Here is a 23,990-nt window from a genome sequence, read left to right on the forward strand (position 1 = left end):
ATTTGTTTCTATATATTACGTTAAGCGTAGCGGGCGGGTGACAGCAAGTATATTTACATAATAAAAAATAAAATAAAATAAAATCATGCAGTATATCTAAAGATAGGTATGTCGCAAAGATATGTCGTCTATGTAGAGATAGAATGCTAAAATTTTGGACATCCAAAAGTTTATTTACAATTAACATTAGTTGTTTAATATAAACTGTATGAACCTTTCCATTGTTTCCCATTTCCTGGTGGCGGTGACGACACGATGCAGCGATTTCCATTACGCTTTCATTAAATTATAGGCTGAATAATGTCTCACCTACGTTTATATCCACTCGCTGGATCTACGCTCACTGAGCAGAACAGAGACATCCGTGGAGTTGTGCTTGCAATTGTTTAAATATTATTCTGTTGTCATCATCATCTATCTGGTCTAGATCTAGTCTGCAGCTCTTCAAGCAATTGAAACTAGTTGTAGCTGCAAACTAATTTTGGCAGAATACCACTCACACTCACACTCACTTTTAGTCTTCAATGATATATTAGCGCTATAAAAAGGAATCAATGGTGGTATATTTGACATTTTTGATATTTTATTTGAATATCATAATAATTTTAGCTACAGCTGAACTTAGAACTCTCCCATAAATTTTTAATAATACAGACAGGAAGCTGCCTAGATCTAGCGGCTTCCGTTAGCCCTTATAAAGTTATCTGTCCGTTTTGTGGACGTATGTGGTTAGGGACCCATCGGTCATGTATTTTACGCACTTCAACAGTCCAATTCGCTGAGACATAATACTTACTTTTATTCATCTACGGATCTTTTCATTTATGATTCGATTTAGGGCTATATATCGAATATCGAAGTTAATTTCTATTTGATTCATATGAGAAATCAATATTGCTTATTGTTTAGATAAAGTATTTCACAAATCACCACTACAGAATTATTATTCAAATGAAATTTTAAATGTCAGGAATAAAAATTAAAATACATTATCTACTCCATGAATTTCTATGTTCGCACTCCGCACCACGGTCGTCGCTGTTCTGTAATGGGACTAAAGCACCAAGCCGCGTAGTGTGAAGTCTGCTACACTGTTACGTGTATTAGTGTTTTAATAGAGTAGATTAATACAAAAACATTTTTTTAATTTCTTTTTAATTGCGCTCTCTGTCCGGTTGGAATGTGAATGTTGAACATGCTTCATTTATTCGGTTAGTATGTTTTTTTTTTAAATTTTATAAGCGAGGTGCTCTAGCGATGTTAACCTACAATTTAAGTTCACATAATTTTTTCATGTTTTTGACAGCGTCTAAAATTTTAAATGATTTATTTTTTTCAGTGGAACTTGACGATGTGTTTATTTTTTTTGTCATGTTATTTACATGGTTACTGACTTTGATTTGATACACCGCTAAAGATTCCATACAAGGCTTAAATGCTCCGAAAATAATTAATTTTAAAATAATTCTCGCCTTTTTTAAATTCGAGTTTTGAAATTAATATTTACTCAATGATTAACTAGATATAAATTTTAGTTACGTACCTATTTCATACAAAAATTGTAATAATCAGTTGGTTTACTTGATATTATATACAGATTGTGTATTGGTGGAGTAAAGATCAAAAACCGGCAAAGGTAGAATGTCAATCGACAAGGTCAATACGATCTTGTTCAAGTTATGGAAAGAAGCTGAATGCAGGTCGATTCGAGCCGGTGCTATAGAAAATCTATAGGAAGGTCCATATTCAGCGGTGAACTTCTTACATCTATTGATGATGATAATGACAGATAATAACATTGTTTTAACTACAAACACTAACTGAACCAAAATTAATTTATAATTTTCTTTTATTTTATTATGCAGCAAATATTTTTTTTTCAAATATCTTATTTCCACATATAGGTATGTATATAAAAGTAATTGGAAATAGTTGCAAACGCTTTATGGGTGTCATCGTATAGCTCATCAGTTGTCAATTCACGTATGATTAACTCTATCTAAAAATCAATGGCTTAAAAAATAATAAACAAAATAATGATAATATTGTAAGAAAAAGTGTTTCCAAATTCTAATTACTACATATAAAAAATAATTATCGTTTACTATCTGTCTCTGCAGAATTTGTATTGCTATAAGTTATTGACCAAGGGAAAAATAGGTTAAGGTAATTTCGTTAAGAGTGATCTTTTTATACAGAGTGATCGAAAATGGATATTAAAGCCTTTTGCTAACAAATAAGCTATTGATTCACCCCTTTCAATCTTTTGTACATATAACCAATGGTCCTCTATATTAAGTTTAAAACAGGGTGGCGGATATACAGCTTGAAAGCCTCGTGCGATTTTTTGAAGGACTATTTTTGGCTTCGTTATTTGTCTAATTATTAGGGGCACCGGGAAGTTATGTCGCTTTCTTAAGTTAAATTCACAAAACTAAATTTTAACAAGTTATTATTTCTAATCAACAATATATTCACCTTTGTTATCAACAACCTTTTGCCATCTAGTGTACATGCTGAAGCGGTAAAAATCAATCAGTGTTTCTGTAAAATATGTGAACAGAGACGACATTATTTTCCGGTCCCCCTAATAATTCAATATTTGCAACAACGTATTTATATGAATATTGTTCCACTTTAAATACGTGAAATCTAAACACCGACAAGTGTTAACTATCCAGCCTCTAAAAGAATTTCTGAAAACTGTTTTAGTAGTTGAGTGAAAAGTAAAATAAATGTGTTTTATATTTAATATTTAAATTCAATACACATATTATATACAGGTTTATTTAGGTTTTTAATATTCTCGTTTCAGCCCGTACGCACTGAAAAGGCTTAATAAGACTTCTACAAAAATATCTATAGGGGATATACTATAATCACCACGTTGTGCTAGCAGGTTGGTGATCACAGTGTGGTGTTATGGTATGCAGAGGACGCTGCTGCCCACCCATCCATGCTAGAATCCTATACTATATACAAAGTTTGAATTATAATAGATTCTATCCCGGAAATTGAACTCGTGACCTACGGTCGTAAGCCTCAGTCCTGTTCGCTAGGTCACCACTGCTCATTTAATTTTCAATATAACTTCTGTATTTTAATACCACTTTGTATAATATTTAAAGGAATCAGGTGTTATTTTGTGGAAGTTCATCCTAAGTAAGAAAAGCAGCAATATTTAGCCACATCCGCACATGTACGGAAGTGGCTAAATATTGTTCCTGTTTTTACTTGGCATAATTTTTAAAATTCTTTGTCCATTGTGGGCAGCGTGAGATTTTCAATATTGAAAAATCATTCTGACTGTCAAGAAGCTTTGTTACATATATAATATAACACGTATAAATACTATTTTGGCCGTTCAAGTTTTATTTAAAATTACTTACCTATCGCAGCCTGCAAGACGGTGGTTATTGATTATTGTAATAAATTACTTGTATATGTTCAATGTTTTGTTGGTTATCTAAATAGAATAAAAATCTTGCTTTCTCTCTAACTACGTCATGAGTTACATAAGCATAGCAATGCAGTGTTTATCAACTGGAATGCAATGTTAATCGTACATTATAATATCGCAGTATAAAATCGGTGATATACACGATGAATCAAAGTAACCGATAAAGCCCAAAAAGTTAGTAGATTGAAGTGGCGGTGGACAGAACACATAGTACGTGAATCAGATACCCTGGGGCCTCCGTTCTGGAAACCAAGGACCAGCAAGCGCATCATAGGAGATCAACAAGATTGTCGGAAGACGATGGATGTAGATGTTTCCAGTAGGTGCTCCTGGAAATTTATGCAGGAGGCTTATGTACAGCAGTGGACGTTTTATTTTTGATATGATAACGATGCATGCCGATTTACTACGGTAGACAAGCTTACTACTATTTAACATGCTTACTTTCGGAAGATTACTATAGAGAGAAAAAATGGAAAATTAGCGAGGAAAATAGTAAAAGAACGTTTTTTTGTACAACCCACGGAGTAAATTAAAAAGCTATTGCTCCTATCAAATAATTTCAATGAAATAAAATTAATAGGAAATAAATACTATGGCATAGTGCAAGAGATTTATTCAGATCTTTAAATATCACAATGACGCGCGAATTTCTCTTTACGTCATTAGTTAAGTCTCGCAGTAGGCGAATTCGAAATCTTAATTTGCAATTATCGTTTGCAAGTTTCAATATCGTCGTTTCAACTTATAGAAGTTCACTGCAAGGCACGGGACCTCCCCAAAGACGCCTATGGGGAAATATATCATAATCAAAACGTTTGATAAGCGAGTTGGCACTCGTAGTGTGGTATTATGGTACGCAGAGGACGCTGCTGCTTTCTCAATCTTCTGAAAACTTATTTGTGAGCAGTGGCAGTTTTATATACTACTCAAAACAAAATAGGGCCCACCATCATTTTGCCCCTTAATTTATGTGCATACATGATTATTAAATTTTTACAATTATTCGATGTTGAATTAGGGTTTTACACATTAAGTAAACACAAAATAACGTTTGAATTGTTTAATTTTATCGCAATACACTCAAATACACATTTTTAGAGAAAATGAGCACTAAGTAGACTGTCAATAAAAACTTTTATAGTCACTGTTTGTTTTAAATAAACTTGCCGGGAGCTTTTCTTTAGTATCGAGTAGGACCTCCTTTGCTTCGTATGCACTCTCTGAGTCTATCTGGTACACTCTCAATCAGAAGAGTGATGTTTTGGTCGGGTATTCGTTCCCAACAGAGTTTCAGCGCGTTTATGAGGTCCTGTTGGCTGTTAACGTGACTATGGGTCTCTTAAGACTTCTTTTCAATTGATCCCATAAATGCTCAATCGAGTTGAAATCGGGACTCATTGCTGGCCAAGGTAAAACCGAGATATTGGCATCAGAAAGTGCCCTCTGAGTGACCCTAGCTGTATGCGCACGAGCGTTGTCTTGTATAAACACAAAATTATCACCTACTCTTTGTGAATATGGGATGACATAAGGTCGGATTACTTGCTCGATGTAACTGGCTGCAGTTACCGTCCCTTCGTTCAAGATCACCAGCTCTGTTTTGCCTAACAAGCTTATACCGCCCCATATCATCACACTCGGGCCCCCAAAACGATCAGTACCGTGCATACATACCCCACACACGTACACGTCTGTCATCGCTAAAAAACTTACCTTTACACTCGTCTGAAAAGAGTACTGTCCTCCAATTGTCCATGGTCCAATCCAAATGCTCACGCGCAAACCTCAAACGTGTTGCCCGATGAGCCCTTGTTAATTTTAAACGAATAACACGCATCCTAGAATGTTGCCCGTCCTCGTGGAGTCGATTCCGAATGGTTTGACCACTAATGCGTGTGCCAGTAGATTGCCTTAGCCGGGATTGCAAGGTCCGCGCGGTTGTCGTGCGGTCCCGGCGCGCAGTCAATCGAATGTACCGGTCTTCTTGAGCAGTTGTGGCTCGAATCCTTCCTGATCCAGGTCTTCCAGCCACTCTACCTGTCTCCTGGAACCGCTCCCATACGTTTCGAATAGCTCCCCGTGACACATCAAGGCGAGATGCAACCGATCTTTGCGATTCTCCCTCTTGAAGCAAAAGAACTGCCCTTGTCGAAGTTTCCACATCCATATGACGACGAGAACCTGGCATTGTAATCGGGAATAATGCCGAAACGAAAAAAACACAGCTAAACAAAGTGTGATCAAAGTATTGCGCTTAAAGCAAGACTGAGAACACAAACGATTGAAAATTTAAGAAATGGATAAATTTAAGCACTTTACTTTTTTGTCTACCCACTTGAAATCAACAAAAAAGTTAACTTTTAAAACATCATTATGAACTAATAAACATGTGTGCTAGAAGTGGTAGTGCTTCATTTTGTCAATGATTAGTATATGAATTATTTATAAACACGATTAGAGACAAAGTTGCGGTGGGCCCTATTTTGTTTTGAGTAGTTTATAATTAATGCACAAAGTATAAATTACATAAAATTGTACCAGGAATCGAACCTGCGAACTCCGATCGCAAGTCTCAGTCCTCTACCACTTGGCTACCACTGTTCGTAACTGTAGTCGTTGTTTATTATTCAGATATTAAATAGATACATAAAGTAATAAATGAACTTTCAACAAGTTTTTTTTTTATATTTGACATCGAAAGGTTTATAATTTTATACAATTAGTAATTGAATTGAAAGAGTACGAACTCTTTCGATATAATAAGCGTGAGGTGGATTCCGTTGTAAATTTATAACGTGCTTACGTCAGCCGATGGTCACCATCGTGAATATTACATGGGCATCGCGTGACGGTCGCCATTGATCCATATAGCAGTCTCGCTGGTAAACTTGCCGTATCCACATTATATCGTCGCTAGGTGATAATTTTAATGCGCTCTTTAATTTAGGTCACGAATATATAAATTTGAACAGCATACTGTACATTAGGGTTGAATTTGCGACAGACAAACCAACGAATGTTGCGGTTCTAGGCCAGTTAGAATTCAATGCTGCACTTTGGTCTTTAAAAGGTAAGTACCAGTTGATGTTAGAGGGAGTTTAAAAAAATATATTTAAAATAGTTTGGATACCCAATTACCAGGTGAGCGTGGATATAGGCAGCGCAAATCCGGTCATAGCTGCGATTTTTGGCGGAGGCCTACATCGTGTTGTAGACGTTTGACGGCAGGTTGTATTTATTGATATATGTGTAAACATCTACACTATATTTAAATTAAATCTATACCAGTCAAGATATATTTTATATAAACATTTATCTGATAGAATTTTCTTTTAAAAAGCTACCGAATTAATCTAAATACTGAAGTAAGGATATTTTTGAAAGTGATTAGAAAAAACTCCAAGAGGACGTTGGGAACCACCATAGCATTGTATTATTAGTTGAAAGATGCTATTAAGAGGTCAAACTAATTCGATTTTCGATCAAATTTGGTCGCAAACAAGTGCTTACTTACTATGAATGATCCCAAATGTATATATGAATTAATGACATTTGTGTATTTATTATTTTTTGTTTTTATTTTTTTCTCTTTCATTTATTTATTATATTGGTGCATGATTAAAAATGTTATTTTATTGGTTATAACTATATACTTAATATTGTATTTGTTAAAAATATTTAAATAAATTTTAAAAAAGGTATCTGTGAACAAACAGTTTTTAATAAATCGCATTGTTTTATAATACATTATTATCTATTATGTGCAATGAATATGATAGAGAAAATCAATATAGTTTTAATTAAGTGCAATTCTTATTTTACGTGACGAGAATACTGAATATGTTTATATTATTTTTAATATACTTGGTAATAATTTATCTGATATACTTCTACGATATGATTTGATATTTTTAGCAAATAGTATAATTTCGTAAATACAGAGGCGTCGACCGGTGGCCGATATTCGTGTGTTTATAGCGATGTATTTTTCTATATTATGCTTTGATGGACGGAGATGGTTTTCTCGTCGCTGCCAGACGCAATACCCCCGGGCTTTCCGTCGTCGTCAACTGTTCTTCTATATAAGCACTTAAATTATATAATACATAAATTTTTATAGCCCCAATTTTTGAGGAACTTTCGCTCGTTCTTATATGTGGAATAGGTACTTGGTTTACAGAGGTTTATGAATTTTTCAGGTTTAAATTTTTAATTTAATTTTCTCGAACCATTCTTAAAACTTATTTTTCTATTGTTCAATTTTTTTGCTTGACAAATTCTAACAATTTTTACACATTTTCCTGACCATCATGTCCATTCATCCATTACCATCGTTTCTTAGGTATGATAGCTTTTATTTTGTAAATTATAATACATTATATCACAGCCTCAGTTACTATTTACTAGTCTACTATATTTAGTAATATATTTAATATATTATTTTTAATACGTAATATTATATTTAATACATATCTATACGACTTTCATCTTCACGTCAGGGTCACCAATCTAGCGAATCATACACGAATTTCAGTTGCCGCTCTACACCCACCAGCTATATATATAGTAGCGAAATCACGTATGTTTCGAAATCCTAAATCGATAATCATTTATTTAATGATTTCATTATTACTTTTGACATCGTCTATTTTATATTTTTTCCGCAACAACACACTTACAATCCTAAAGAACTGTGCTAATATAAGTGTAATTCTTTTATGAAAACATGAATTTTTTTTTTATTTATTCTTTGATGAAAACAATTGTTTATAATTCGATAATTTGTTTGTTTCAGATAGAGCTTCAAGTATGCTGTTAGCAAGTACATTTCTCACTTTATTTACGATCATCGCTGGTGATGAACGACTTCAATGTACAACATGTATGAAAATGAATTCGACCTGTTATAATATTACCCATATCGTGGAGCTACAAGCACCCTTTCAGGATACCGTCGTCATTAAGAAAATGTCTATATTAAGATCTAGGAATACTTTATACTACAGTTTCGAGTCAGCTCTAGATGATTATGAGATATATAAAGTAGGTTTTGTTAATTTAGATAATCCAAGTCAAATGGGAATCATATCTTCAGGTAAAACTATGAACTTTGGTGCATTTGACATCGATCAGAATAACGAGTTTATATATCTGGGCGGCTGTGATGGAATTTTCGTATTGGAAACTAAAGAAAATATTTTAGCGTTTTTCAGTTCTCGTGGTGATGAAATACAGAATATATTTTATAAGGGTAACGTATTTTTTGTGATCAACGGTGACTGTAAGATCACACGAAAGAAAGGTGATAATTTTGACGTGTACCTTCAAACTGATAGGATTAAAAATTTTGTTATAACTAAAAGCGATGTTATAATCTTTTTAACTGTTTATGGATTGTTCGCTTCGAAGCGTAACGAAACCGTCCTTCTATCACAAAATGCGTTCTTCAGAGGTATAACTATTGATTTAGATGATGTTGTGTACACGTGGTGGATTGATGAAATCTATAAAGTGAATATAGAAAGAAATTTATCTGAGTCTAAGTTAGAAAAAGTTGCTTACCTACCTAATATAGGTTCTATGGTATTCGATAACAATAATAATATACTTTTTACATCAGGTAGACATTTATATTCTTTAACGTCGACTAATGCAAATATATGTTAAAAAATATATCTTGTACAATTTAACAAGAATAAATTTATCTTTAAAAATTCGTCATCTTTATTATGCCAGGCACTGGAAGGTATAAGCCTGCCCCAAATCTCGTCACGATGACTTCTAGCGATCTTGACTTTGTCTTCGGGCCACCATAACATCGATTTATTATTGGAATGAAATGTCAAGGCATGTCAGCTGACATGACAGCTAACAGCTATTCAAGTTTATGTATCAACTGGCTCAAAAATTGATATAATTATTGATATATTTATATCAATTTTTAGCAAGTCTTAATATAAATTCTTTCTGGGTTAGCATTTAAATCTATTGTGATTTGTTAAAGAAAGAAGTTTACATATTTTATTTGCATTTTAAATTTTTACATTTCTATATTTTGATCGTTGTTTTCAATAAATTTAAAATAAGCGATCATAATAATACAAAGAGATATATACGTTATAACTTCGTTGTGTAAGAATTAAAAATAGCTTCACATATTACCGGTTATTAGCTGTTAACGGAATAAGCTACATTTAGCTAAATATGCTTATTAAATGATTTTCTAATTTTGTAATTAGTTCATTTTATTCATCGCAATTAACTATTTAAATTTAATTTCGTAGTTAATTATATTTGGCATTTAACTTAATTATTAATGTAAATAATCCTATAATCATAATATTACTGTTAATATTGTGTTCGTTGTTTACGAGTATAAGCAATAAGTAATAAAGCTTTTATAATTATTGTTTGTTTTACCTTTTTAGCTGTTTAGTTTTACTTGTTAATATTAAAATTTGTGTTCATGTTGAATTTAATAATAACTAATTATTAAAATAAAAATGCTTTGTTTTTTTTTGTTTAAATTTGTACCGAATTGTAATTGTTAAGTGTATGATGATATTTTACGTAATTAATGAATAAAGGAAAATACATGTATCTCCTCCTCCTTCTAGCTCCTTCTAAACTCCGTCTCACGCGAGGGTGATTATGAATATTTTCTTCTAAAGAAGGAAGAATGTTTCTAAGTTGTGCTAACACGGGTTTTACATGTAACACTATGTTTGTCGGATTAGTAATGACAAAGATGTTTATAAGGGTACGTATAATATAGCTAATCGGGTTGGCAAGTAAAACATTCAGTGGACTTCCGGGGCCTCAAACCTCTGGAATGGAGAGGTCCACCCATTGCTGGACGCAAGCCGCTTCCACCTTGTCCTATTGGAAATCTCTGATGAAGACCTGTGTCCTGCATTGGACGCTTTACTGCTGAAATCATAATTATATTTGATGTTTTCACTTTACCCGTCCTGCCAGTCTGTCTGGTATTATAACTAAATCAAATATTTAAAATATTATACAATAAAATGTACAATTAAATATTTGGGATACTTTTAAATTTTAACTTTATTTATTTTATTAACATTTAACTGCTTTATGGTTCAGTGGTTTAAAGAGCAAAGGTACTCTAGTGGTTCTATGACCGGAGCCAGTGACCTAGGTTCCGAGTTCGATTCTAGTGATACAATCTTACATAATTCATACTTTGTGCACTAATTATATAAGATTGCCGCTGCTCATAGAAAATGTTCCAGATCATGTGCAGAAGTGTCTTCTGCGTACCATTATACATTACGTTACTGTGAACCGGGCGTGGACCAGATCGTGGCCCACCTTGTGGCCTATTGTTCCGCACAAGCAAGGATGCGCAGTGCCCTGGAAACGGAGGTAAAGTTAAAGATAGATTTAGAGAGCATAGCCTTAATGATGGGAGACGACAACCTTCGCCTATCATTCCTATCGTTTACTCGTGGGGTGGTGAGTGACTCTGTTAATAGAAACAAAACAGTATAGATAAGTAGATACCTAATAAATAATAATAGGAAAAATAGAATAAGAAAAGTGTAGTAATCTATTCAGGAAGCACAACCCAAAGAAAAATGTTATAAAAACAATAGAATAAATCAATAATAAAATAAAGAATAAAAAAATGTACCTGTATAGGTAGATACCTAAGAGTAATAAGATGATGGAAGGAAGGCGATGAAAGCAAGAAGGAATGAAAGAACAAAATGAAAGATATTGTGATGGAAATAAGGTATGAATAAAAGAAATTGAGAAGAATGACAGTGAGTGAAGAATAAAGATGAAAGATCTGAAAAACTTAATTGTAAACAAAGACCCTGATCCAAACTAATTAGGGGTACGAGAGGCCTCCAATAGGGGGGCTATAAAAAAAATTATACATTGCGTTCACCAACCAGCCAGAGAGTGGCGATTATGGTATATCACCACACAGATATCTTTGAGAGAGACTTATGCCTTGCAGTGGGCTGAAACGATGAAGGCGACTATAGTTAATTTTATAATACACAGGTTGAATGGAATATGGTTAAACTAATATAAATAAAATTAAATACAAACTTTAATAATGATAATACTACAGTAAAAATATAATCAAATCGCTGATCTTGTACTCTTCGTACTGTCAGAGGTCATTGGCCTTTTTATTCCAATAAAAAAATTAATGTAGCATATTTTAGAGTGATCACTTTATACATGATGATTCGATATAACAGCTTTGAATCTTTTCGTTGACAAATGCGAATATATTCATTATAATCAATCATCCTGTATTCTCACGAAAAATATAATTGGTGTTAGTTTTTATTCCACCGGGTTTATGACTCTAGACCATTATTCCGTTTCTTTTGTACTTCAGTTAAATTACTGTTTTATGACTAGACCTTGCCCTTTGGGTAATTGGTTCAATTGTTTAAGACACTCGCGGAAGATTGCCGCATTCCGTTGTAAAAACGAATTGTAAAAATGATACGTAATTTTGTTGTAGTAAGTATAGTTTAATTAAAAAAAAGATTGGAAATAGGCAGCAAGAGGTTTAAAGTTGTGAATTGATAGCTTCACATAAAAGATATAAAGATAAAAGGTAAAATTCATATATTCAACATTGAAATTTTGAACGGAACTTTCATTGATCATCAAATTATTTTTTTACCTTGCTTTGTCTGTCATCGTTGTGGAGTAAGAAGAAGAAGGAAACTCCACAACTACACATTTTTAATACAGTTTAAAAATACAGATTTATACATATACACTTTATCATACATTAACTAAATCTCTCACTTAAATCACAAAAGAATCAAGCGACGTCACTGCCAAAGATTTTGGTCATTTAACTATTCGTATATTGAATAAAAAGTCTTCTCCGTCAATTCAATTTTAAAACGTGTTTTCACTTTTATAAATGGTAGTCCAATAATATTTCGTGGAATAAAAGAAAGTATTTTATTAAAAAATGTTATTCCGTTTATTACAAATGAATTAAAGACTTTTTGCTGACTTAATATTGGTACAGTCAGTTTTTCACAATGCGCTGTGTCTGTCACTATAGATATTACCTATTTTCTGAATTTATTATAACTATTGTAAACGTGTAAAATATTATCTCATTAAACATTATCTCAAGGAGGTTCTCGGCTTTAAGCCGTAATTGGTTCGGAAGGCTCTCTTTTGAAAAAAAAAACAAAATCTGTACCTCTACGAGAAAAATTTCCTGTACTTTAATTACTAGTTTAAGACTAAATAACGTAATATCAATCAAGTAAAAAAATGAATTTACAAAATTTATTTCCTTATTTAGGTACACCAGCAGTACACATAAGTTGAAAGTAAATTAAAAGTTACAGTATAAATAATGGTTCTGTTGTGTGTTCCCTTATGAGTGACACAAAAATAAAAATAAAATAAAAAATTACTATGTCCAACAGCGTAGAAAGAAAGATTGAAGAAAAAATTGAAGAGAAAATAATCGCACGTAAGTGGAAACATCTGTCTTACGACTTTAGACACGAAAAGAGCTCTTAATTTGAAAGTGTTTTCTCTGGCGCGCAATCTTCTTAAAGGCTGTGTGCTTAAAAATACTATATATATAAAAATTTAAAATTTTTTATGAATACACTGAATTATAATGGTTTCTAAAGACTCTATAAGAGCCACGAAAGACTGTGACAGGCAATTGTTCAAATATTCTGTTATAAGAACAGCACAAGGCTTTCATAAGGCATCGAGGCAAAGGACAGAACCCGCAGCCTAATTAACTCTAAAAGGTTGCCATAAAACATTTAGCCATTCAATATCTTATAAAATAAATTGTAGATCTTGTACTAAGCGACGGTGTTTGAGGGAGGATATATGAAAGTGTAATAATACATAAAAAACCGTTAAATGTAAAAATTCCCGCGGACGTCGTCACAACGCTCAACCGTTCACTCGTCTCGCCCACTCGTCTCACTCACTCGCATGGCGTGCACTATACGCGCTCTTGCTTGCGCCTTGGCAGGTAGCCAGGGCGCAGCATGCGCGCGCGCGGCCGTTGGAGTTCTCGGGGAGTCGACTTGAACTAGGGTTCGATGCGTAACCACTCGTAGGCGAATTATTCATTTTCCGGGCACAAATTATATTAATTATTCAATAAACGTTTTTCCCCATCACAAAAGTGATTTAGAAGTTGAGTGTACGGACTTCTGTGAGGTATACTCGTAGATAAAAACGCTAGGTGCCCGGTAAAAGCTCTCTGTATCCCCTCGATACGCTGTGAATGTACCGCATAAGTTGGGTTTCAGGCAGTCGAAGCATATTTTAAATGACTGCGAACTAACGATTCGTATAAACATATCTTCGTGTTCGATATTTGTTGTTCTGATATAAATACTTCGTACTAACATATAACTGTTCTTAAGTTTTAAAAAGGACACACTGGATTATAAAAGCCACGTAGATATATAATATATCCAGGAAGCTTATTATTCGGGTTAAACAAAAATATATACATTTTGTTTTGATCATTCCGGGCGCGGGGAATCGACGGAAATCAAGTAGGTCGCTGTTTTTGTTGTGTTTGCATAGATATTGGTGGTTCATTTGAATTTCCACGTTGAAAGCCCACTCTAGGTCAGGTTTAGTATAATCTGTATTGATTTCTCCGAATCTATCTCCATTTATCATACAAAACTCGTGGAACAATGAATTGAATTTTGTAATATAATTGAAAATGTATACTGTGTTAACAATGTTGTCATATTGTTTAGTGAACTATTAATTATTTTTATCACACATCTGTCAAATTGTAGTGGCCTTTGAAAGGATATTGGTGTAATTTTTATTCTATCATTTCACGTAGGTTTTCCTTTATAAATCTATATACATTATACAGAAAGATTGGTTATAGATCTAAAAGCTTGTATATTTCACTTGTCAGCAAAAATTTTTAACGCTTTTACACTAATTTCCAATCATTCTGTATAAAGTACTCTGAGATAGGTTACAATTTTCTTTTTATTGAAATACAATAGGGCGATAACATCTCGCGGTACAATATCTGTAACGACTGATAGTAACCAATAATTAATTTTAATATGCAATAATCCAAATTTTCAAAAAGTTTTTTTAACTATATTATCATTACGTAATTTATTATTTCTGCATTAATTTTTGGATAGCGTGTACTACAACTTTCAAGATTTTACACCTTTAATCAATCATCCTTTATATTTGTTCACATAATTTATTATTGCTTTATGTAGTTCTAAGTTTATTATAGACTCGAAGAGCAATGGCAAGAAAGCTGGTGGTTGTCACTCTAAGGAACTAAAAGACAAACAAGTGACTCAGTAAACATAGTAAAGTCACACACATCTGCTTCATAGATTTTCATTCATTCATTTTATTCACAGGAAGTTCACAGCTGGACTAAATTTTCCCTCACAGATTTCCATTAGGACCAGTTGGCGGCGCGTATGACATCTGACCACATTGTAAGTGAAGGTTGCATGTTTTACGCGCTTATCAGTTTTTTTTTATTTGTATTCTCAAATATTTTACCCTTAGACGATTCTTACGTTAATGACGGTAGTAGAGGGTGGGTCCTATAATATATGCTGGTACCACCACGACACCATTACGACTGGCCATATTGGTACTAAACAAGTATTGAACCTGGGGACCAGAAGAGACAATGTGGAAGGCCATAAATGCGATAGAAGTACGAAATTGTGAAGAGTCATGACATAACATCATTTAAATGGGAGTAGAGAGAGAGAAGAAAAGGCCCACACGTAATTTATAATCGAGGAAAACTAAGCAGTAAAAATAGTTAAAATAATTATTTGCAGTTAGTGGGCGGAATTGAGTTACCGTCCAAACACGATGGCAAAAAAGACGTTAGTAATAGATCAAGTGTGATTAATAAAAGTGTATTTACATATGTACAGAGAGTATTTACAATTTACACGATCTTAACACAACGGCAGTGCCCAAATCAAAGATGGCGTCCGAATTCAAATCGGCGTTCGAATTTGAATTGGAACTCGCGAGAATGATTTAAAATAAAATTAAAAGATTTACAGATTTACGTTACGCAATTAATATTATGATTATTGTCTAATAAAGATTATTTGTGTCATATTTTATTATTGTTAAGAGAAATTTTTAGCATTTTTTCCTCCGTTCTATTTATTAAGGTATAGATAACAAATAAGATTTGCTTTTAGTGTGCCTATTTTAAATAAATAAATTAATGATTATTTTATTTTAATATCCTAGTTGAAGTCGTAAAGATTGTTGGATTTTTGATCTTAGAAAAAGCAGGATTATATTTTTTTTATTTTAACTAGTACATAGTTTGTGAACAGCGGTTATATTTTTAAACGCTTTGACCGTGAGAAACCAATTTCGCTTGCGTCATTTTTTATCTTCTTTGTCGAGGGAATGAAAACTGGTTATGATGTTTATTTTGCACGCGTCAGTGAGTATTTACAATAACATCTGACATTACATTATTTGAAGCGACAATCCATCTGTCAGTGCCCGAATTTGAATCGGCGTTCGAATTTTGATTTGGAAAAGAATTAATATTTTACGAATTGAAACGTATCTATGGCGGTAATGGCCAGAATTATAAAAAGATTTTATACACGAATATTACATGTTGTAAACCTTTCAAGTATGGTATAAATTATGATTATATATCCTTAACCACAAGAGCCTTTGATGTATGTCAAAGATTCTCCAAATATTTCGAGCAATAGACCCTTTTGCGAAAATACATTGGTAACTCTCACCGACCTCACAAAATTATATTTAGCATGTTTTAATTATGTATTTTCAAAGTTATTTCTTCGCGTCCTCAATGTCGGCTTTACTTATATCAGAAAAACTCCTATTCACAGCACAGTAAATACTTTTATTACAATTTTAATACTCTTATAGACCACCTAGTATAGTTTCCACTAGACGACTTATCACTTCGATGGTTATTGAACGAGTGACCGAGCTCCCGACTCAATAATCAAGACACTGTTTCAACCCCACCACTCTCAATCCTTTTATTGAAAGTCGTCACAAAAGAGTGACGGGGGCGAGTAGTGTTGCCATTTAAGAAAAATAAAACTACCTTATATTTTATTACACTTAACACGTTCACTGCGGCTTGAGGTCGATTCAGCCTCATGTTAAACTTTGCACTGGTGCGGCGCGTAAAACTCGTGTTTTCTCTCTAGTGCGGCGGCTGTTTACACTCAACCGTATGAGGTATGACAAAGACAAATATAGCTTTCTTTATGTCTGCGAAGCATTGACTCAATATTGTAAAAAAATATTGATGAACATGAGGCAGAAAAGGCCTCAACCGCACTACTAGGAAGTTCAGCTTGAGGTTGATTCGACCTCAGCCGCACCAGCTGAAAGTTGTTCAAAATTGGGCCCGCAGTGAACGTGTTAATTCGTATAATTAGAATTGTCATCACTTGTACAATGTTTTAACAAATGTGAGGAAATAAATAAATTGAATTTCGCTCTAGTTGTTCTGAACGTGTTTTTACATGTTGAAAGTCAACACTCGATGCCACTTGAAGCGTAATCAAGTGAACTCCAGTAGTGTTGGCGTGCGTTCAATAAGTGGTTTTACTGATATAAACGCTATACGCTATATTGCTATAACGTTATTTTAAAAAGCTAAATATTAAATTAAAAAAGTTTTTCAATATGATACAGATTAAATAACGATTATGTGTTTGACAATTTAAAAACTGAGTACTAAAATTTAAAAAGGTTAATGAAACTAAACGTGATTTATTAAAGAACTTTTGTATATCCGTGAAAGGATAGAATAATTATGGGAAATCTATTTTCAGACTTACCTACAATAAAGTGAACAATATTTTTTTACGAACCAGAACTAACAATCTATTTAAAGTATCTAACTATTTAAATATTTAAATTTAAATTTATAAAGGATCGAATTGGTTAATTCTTAGCTAAGACACCAATATAGGCGCAGTACATATTTTTGACATTCCATGTAGCAAATGCTATGGCTGACCCGGAGATTCTTCGCGTTCCCTGACCATTGAAGGTCTACCTTAACGCCATATGATCTCTCTGGGGAAGGGTAATGTGGTTTCCAGTTACCTTCCACACGCTGAGCTATTTGCCGTACCGATGCACACCATCACCGCCAATAGTTTCGTTTTTCAAAACAGTTTTAAAAGATTAGGCTTTCTTTTCTAAACTACGCAGCTGCCCGTAGCAGTCTTATTGTATAAGATATCATTCACGGAAAGTGAAGTGTTGATAGAAGACGGTTATCATGGCTGACAAACTTAGGCCGGTGGTTTGGATGGAGCACCCGTTGGATCTTCATGCCGTGATGTCAAAGATTAAGATTGCCTTAATGATTGTAAAACTACGAAAGAAGATAACGCTTTAAGAAGAGAGAATACAAAAATGATTATCGTAGTGCAATCAAAGTAATAGATTTATATTGAAGAATTGGCAAGTTGACAAAGCAGAGAGCGGACCACATAGCGTTGAAAACAGATGTCAACTTCGGCCTAGAGGTTCTATAGTGAGCACAGCGTAGGATGTCGGTAGACAATGGATAAAGACTGTACCAGTCCTATTAAAAACCTGCGAGGAAAGCCTTGCCCAGCTGTGACTGTTCTATAGCTATAATGATGGTGATGGTGATGAACAAATAATTTCATAAATTAACCGTATTTTGTTTTAATTAAAAGCAATACACTGAACTACGTTCTTAAATCATAATAACGATTTAATTTATTAAAATGTTATTATGTTTTAAAAATGAAGTCTATCGAATCAGATAGTAAGTTAAAAAAGGAAAGCCATAACACGAAGTAGAAATAAAGAATTTTCTTTCGACCGAAGGAAAAACTAACTAAAATCCACTGCGGGGCCGGTGGACGGAAAGAAAAATGAAAAGAAGCATTGGATGTATATTTACTAAGACAAATGTCTTCAGTGGAGCCGGGACGAACTAATTTATAGGTTGAGGAATAAACGCCGGTGGCCACTCTGCTGTGAATGAATTGCGCATCGAACGGAAAGATAAGGGTGCGGTTAAATCGAAATTTGTTTTAATGTTTTCTTAATTGTTTAGGTTATAAAAATACATATCGCTAGTGAAGACTGTGCTATATTTTTAAACAGTTTTATTTAGCTCGACCCGTACGGAATTTATCTGTTTATTTATTTGGGTCAAAATTAGAAATTGAAAATTAAGCACCTTCCCGTTGTCAGATTGATTTGAAATTTGGTACACACATTTAATTTAAATAACAATACAATATAATAAAATCAATAACATTATAAATCTAAGATGGCCGCCGATACTAAATGGCGCATTACATATTTTTCCTTAACCCCCTCAATATGGGTATCAAATGAAAGGGCTACACTAGTAAAACACGATGATTATATCAAAATTTAAAATTCAAGATGGACGCCGTTCCAATATGGCGGACTAGGTACATATTTTTCCACAACCACCACAATATTCTGTGTGAAGTAAACCGTAATACTGTTCCATACGGAATGCCTGTATTGATAAAATTACATGGCTATTTATATTTTTGCGGGAATAATATCATAAAAGGTTCCCATAGTCGCGACGCATATGAGTGGCTGGCTGTGGCTGTTGCACTATTATTTCTTTCTTTCCTTAGAGTGTATTGTGTCATTATTCACGTGTTAGCAATAAAAAAAATGTTTATTGTTTCAAATGTAGCAGTAACAACTGTAACAACCAGTTTAAGTTATCACCTAAAATCGTGTTAGAAACTCACAATAAGCAGTTAAACTTTTGCTTACCTGCATTGGGATTCCGAAAAGTTTGTTCAAGAAAAATCAGATAATCATTATTTAACACATGTTTTTTTTTTAAAAAAAAGAACTACTTATTACTCTTTGTAAAAGCAATATCAATATCACGACTAAATCTAGGTTAGATTCAAATGTTATACCTTTATTTATTTATTTAATATTATTTATTGTACACGATAAGATACATAATATACAGATACAATAATATACAGAAAAGTACAATGGGCGGTCTTATCACACAAGGCAATCTCTTACAGACAACCATAGTAAGGAAAAGATAACAGTACTTATAAAGAGTAGTTCAAGTGTACAAAAAAATACATATTGACAAACAAATGAACATAAATATACATAAACATACATAGACATACATACATACGTATATAACATATATACTTATAATAAAAAAGGTTTAATACATATTATAAATTTATATTTTTAAGTGATACAAATTCACACAAGCTTCCGGTCCCTCTGTTTGAATTATGTCTGTGACGCTTCATTTATTTGAGAAAATTTGTTGATATAATTCGTTAAATTTCTTTCTAACAAAAAAAGGAACATGGTTTTATAGACACTTTTATGTGACTATTATGTAGTCGCTTCGCAATAAATTATTTGTAATTTCTCTTAAATCTAGAACAACTATATTTTCATTTGAAATTTACGATTATGACACTGTATTATTGTATTATTACAATAATAAATAAAACTTCTAATTAACTTAACTAACTTTAGTTGGAATTCGTGTGTGTTCGGTGTGCCATATCGGTACGAGTTGCCTTCGTGTTGTCCTGCTAGTTCGCTAAGTCTTTAAATGCTCTTGAAACTCCTTCTGCTTCTGTTTAAAGGGAAATTTAATTTCTGACAACCTCAGGCAGATTGCTATTTTAACACAATAGTGTTCTGTACAAAGTCTGCTGAGACAGATAGTAATCAGTAATTATTTTAATATATGGTATAATATTACGATATTTAATATTTTTAAAACAATTAGGCTTTTGCAAAGGTGTACTATACATTAAGTAATACTAAATATAACATATATATAACACATCCACCTCTTTCAATCTTTTACACCTGTAACCTATTCAACAATTGAAATAATTGTATAAGAAAAATATACTTTCCGTAATAATTAAATAATTTGAATTATATATTTGTAGTGTCTTTATTTTCTCAGTTGTAACGACGTAAAATAGATAATGAACTGTGGATATACAGGGTGTTAGATGGTTAAATTTGTTTATAAAAGAAAATTTAAAAAGAAATCTATCAGGGGAACCGGAAAGTAATGTCGTTTCTGTCGACAGATTTTTTATCACTCCAGCATAGAAAATTTGTATACTAGATGGCAAAAAGTTGTTGACAACCAAGGCGAATATAGAATATATTGTTGATTAGAAATAAAAACTTGATAAAAGTATTGTCGTGTGAATTTAACATAAAAAAGGGACATTACTTTTCGATCTAAAATAAGGAAAATATACATTCCACGATAATTAAATTATTTGAATTATCTATAATATCATAAAATTCTTAACTGTCAATGTCAAAGTGTCAATGTGTCAATGACTTATATTTAATCATGAGAATGAATGTTGAAACGAATTAACAGAAGTTAATTGCTTTCAATGTCGTTTCTTTTATTTCAGGTAATTATCTAAAATTTGTTTACTTGTATTAAATTTGTGTGCTGTTTAGTATTATCGAAAATAAAACTTTAATTTTAGGAACAATTACTGTGCTTGTCACAAATATAGTAAAACATTATAAATGTAATAATGTACGTAGATTCGGTAGATACGAATTCAAAGTTCTAATGCAGGTACTTTGTGTAGTTTGGCTACGTCTAGTTTCCTTTTCCAAGCAATAAATCAGTTCACCTCCACGCGAATGGAGACATTAATCTTTTGTAAACGGACACTCGCAAGCTCTTCAAATAACGGAGTATCATTCCAATGCAATTTGTTTTACTCTTATATATATACCTTTATTCTTATTCAGGTAAAAGCATTTTTTGTTATTTATAAAAAAATCAAGAGCAGTGGTATTCGAGTGGTAGAAAACTGGGACTTGCGATCATAGATCGAAGGTTCGATTCACCTATACTTTCCACACGTGAAATTCACACAAACAACAAGTTTCCAGAAGATAGCCAGCAGTATCTTTTGCGTACCATATTGTGGGCAACTGGCCTCTTTCGTTTTTGACATGTCATTTTACGAAGTCAGTTCGTTTTACGGGTCAATGCTAATTTATATTTTATGTATAATTAGTGTTTCTTAAAAATCAAGTAAATTCCTAATATCTGAGTTTTAATAAGGAATCTACAATATTAGCACACTGCGATCGCTAGCCGGTCTGCCAAACATGACGATTATGGTATATCTTCTCATAGACATCTTTGGTAGAGGCCTTGGCCTTACAGTGGGCGTCTGTAGGCTGAAACGAACACGACGACGATCACTTAGTCAATTATATATGACAATTAGGACTCTGAGCATAATAATTTTTAAAAGTATATATAGAAATATCAATAAATTAATAAATACAAGTAATAAATTTAAAAATTTTCTTGAAAAAAACATTTAAACTTAGAAATCCCGTTAAAGTATGAGGTTTTATTTTTTATTCTGGTTATTGTATATGCCTACATAGATATCTGAGGCTTATGCCAAGCGTAACGACGAAAAAAATACTTGATTACGCGTTTATTAGTAATCGATTAAGCAAGTTATAGGAAAATCCTAGATTCGAGAAATTGGTCTACTACTACATAATAAGAATTTCTGAAAGTGATCACTGAAAAAAACCTATTGACTTTGTAGACATCGTCTCGTGTCTTTGCGCGTTTAAATTCTAATTAGTCTTATACTGTAAAATAAAAGATTTAGATTTGGATTTATATTTATATTAAGAATTAGAATTAGAATTAGTATAAGTATTAGTATTAGTATAAGTTATAGTATTAGTAATAGTATGAGTATTAGTATTAGATTAGTATTAGTACTAGTAGTAGCACTAGAATTAAAATTAGAGTCAGATTCAGAGTCAGAAAATAGATGTAAAAAGCCTGAAAGATTTTTTGCTGATAAATGATCTATTTACTTAACCCTTTAAAATTTTTAAATCTAAGATTAATCTCCTGTAGATTTTAAAATTTGTAAGACATGTGACTTCGGATGAGTATTAGATATATTGGTATTACAGTTTACAATCTTCCTTTAAAAGGAACATTACAAGGCTGCTATGTAGCATGGGCATATAAATAGCAATAACTCTCACCTACGCTACCTTTCGACGCCGCGTCGTTTAGCATTTTATTGAAAAACGTTTATCCCGCTAGTAAATTATTCAAATCGACGCGCACCCTTGCCCGACTTCGCTTAAAGCGAAGACGCCGGAATCGAAATGCCTTGCAAATTGATAAGTCGGCTCCTCTATCCTTTTTTTTTATTTTTATTTTCCACTTTGTATCATTTATAGTGATCGCTTGTGTTGGCGACTGACTGGATCATTTAAAACCTCTTTATATTTTTATTTGTTTTTAATACTTTTTATATTGACAGTTTGTGTTGCGATGCAGTTTTGGTTTGTTTCGTTCTGTTTGTCTATTGTTACGTATTATTTTACTGTGACCTAGTTTTGTAAAATTATAATTAAATAACGAACATAATTTTCAGTTATCGATTCCGTTTATGCAGTCCACACGCTCGCCAACAGCTTGTTTACAATAAAGAATGCCGAAAGTGTCTAATTTTATAGATATTTGTATTTTTTTTAAATTAACATGCCAAAAGCAATACATAGTATTACGTACGTGTTATTTGTTGAGATCAGTTCAAATTTATTGAATGATAATTTTGAGCCAATACAAAGGAGTTTATTATAAAACCATATATTCTAGAGCAAAACTCATGCATTAAAAAAAAAACTTTAGGTTTAAAATGCGAATAACTTTTCCAAACGTCCTTTATACGGAAGTGTGGTCCTAATGTCTCAACCTAAGTCAATCCAGTCAAGTTGATTGAAAATAGTCACCTCTGAAATCTACACGAGAGATTCTAAATATATCATAAGTTGCATAGTTATTTGGGTAGCACTAACCTAAGTTAAACTTAAGTGAATAAGGAAAATTGGACAAATGCGTCAGTACGAAGTGCAGTCCTACCTTCTCCCCTCTTTTGTATTTCGAAGGGGGATCTCTAATATAAGATACCCTATTTTCTGATGAGAAGATATCTCATAACCCTGAGTTAATCTCGGTGGTAGTTATTGACACTTTGGAAGAGTCCCAGTAGTGCAACGTAATCCTAGCCACCCCCCTATTGCGATTTCGAAGGGGGGGATCTTTAGTACAAGATACCTTACCTTCTGATGAGAAGATATCCCACAACCCTGAGTTAAACTCGGTGGTAGTTGTCGACACTTTGGAAGAGTCCCAAGTTATTGCAAACAACGTACCAGTATCCAGAATTGCGGTAAGGCATGCCGGTCAACAACAGCTCGCTTCGTCTTGAATCCTTGCAATCACATACCAAAGAATCCTTACGCAAATGTACAGTACATCAGCAACACAAATAACTATGTAAAGTGGAGAAAACTTAATTAAGTAATGGTAGCGAATTTAACTAGAGCGTTTTCAATTCCCTGTGGAGGCATG

At 33.0% G+C, this 23,990-nt stretch overlaps 1 protein-coding gene across 2 annotated transcripts; it reads left to right on the forward strand.

Annotated features, from left to right (window-relative positions):
• The first annotated feature begins 1,082 nt into the window (after positions 1–1,082).
• Positions 1,083–9,182, forward strand: LOC137923814 (ommochrome-binding protein-like). 2 transcript variants are annotated; one of them, XR_011107569.1, is made up of 2 exons: positions 1,083–1,211; positions 2,816–2,900. XR_011107569.1 is itself a non-coding variant. In XM_068767085.1 (2 exons), the coding sequence occupies exons 1-2, from the start codon at positions 1,187–1,189 to the stop codon at positions 9,128–9,130; spliced, it is 897 nt and encodes a 298-aa protein (XP_068623186.1). In that variant the 5' UTR covers positions 1,083–1,186; the 3' UTR covers positions 9,131–9,182. The 2 variants fall into 2 exon arrangements, 1 of the variants encoding a protein (XP_068623186.1); XM_068767085.1 differs by lacking the exon at positions 2,816–2,900 and adding an exon at positions 8,259–9,182.
• The last annotated feature ends 14,808 nt before the right edge of the window (positions 9,183–23,990 follow it).

The sequence above is a fragment of the Battus philenor genome, unplaced genomic scaffold (assembly GCF_028537555.1).
Source record: "Battus philenor isolate CCGP_79_NKW_IND1 unplaced genomic scaffold, ilBatPhil1.0.hap1 SCAF_22, whole genome shotgun sequence".
Classification (NCBI taxonomy): Eukaryota; Metazoa; Arthropoda; class Insecta; order Lepidoptera; family Papilionidae; genus Battus; species Battus philenor.

Bases quoted from the DNA above. Each gene is read 5' to 3' on its own strand.
- LOC137923814 (XM_068767085.1), top strand. From the start codon at position 1,187: ATGTTGAACATGCTTCATTTATTCG. The intron at 1,212-8,258 runs GTTAGTATGTTT...TGTTTGTTTCAG, and splicing joins GAACATGCTTCATTTATTCG to ATAGAGCTTCAAGTATGCTG.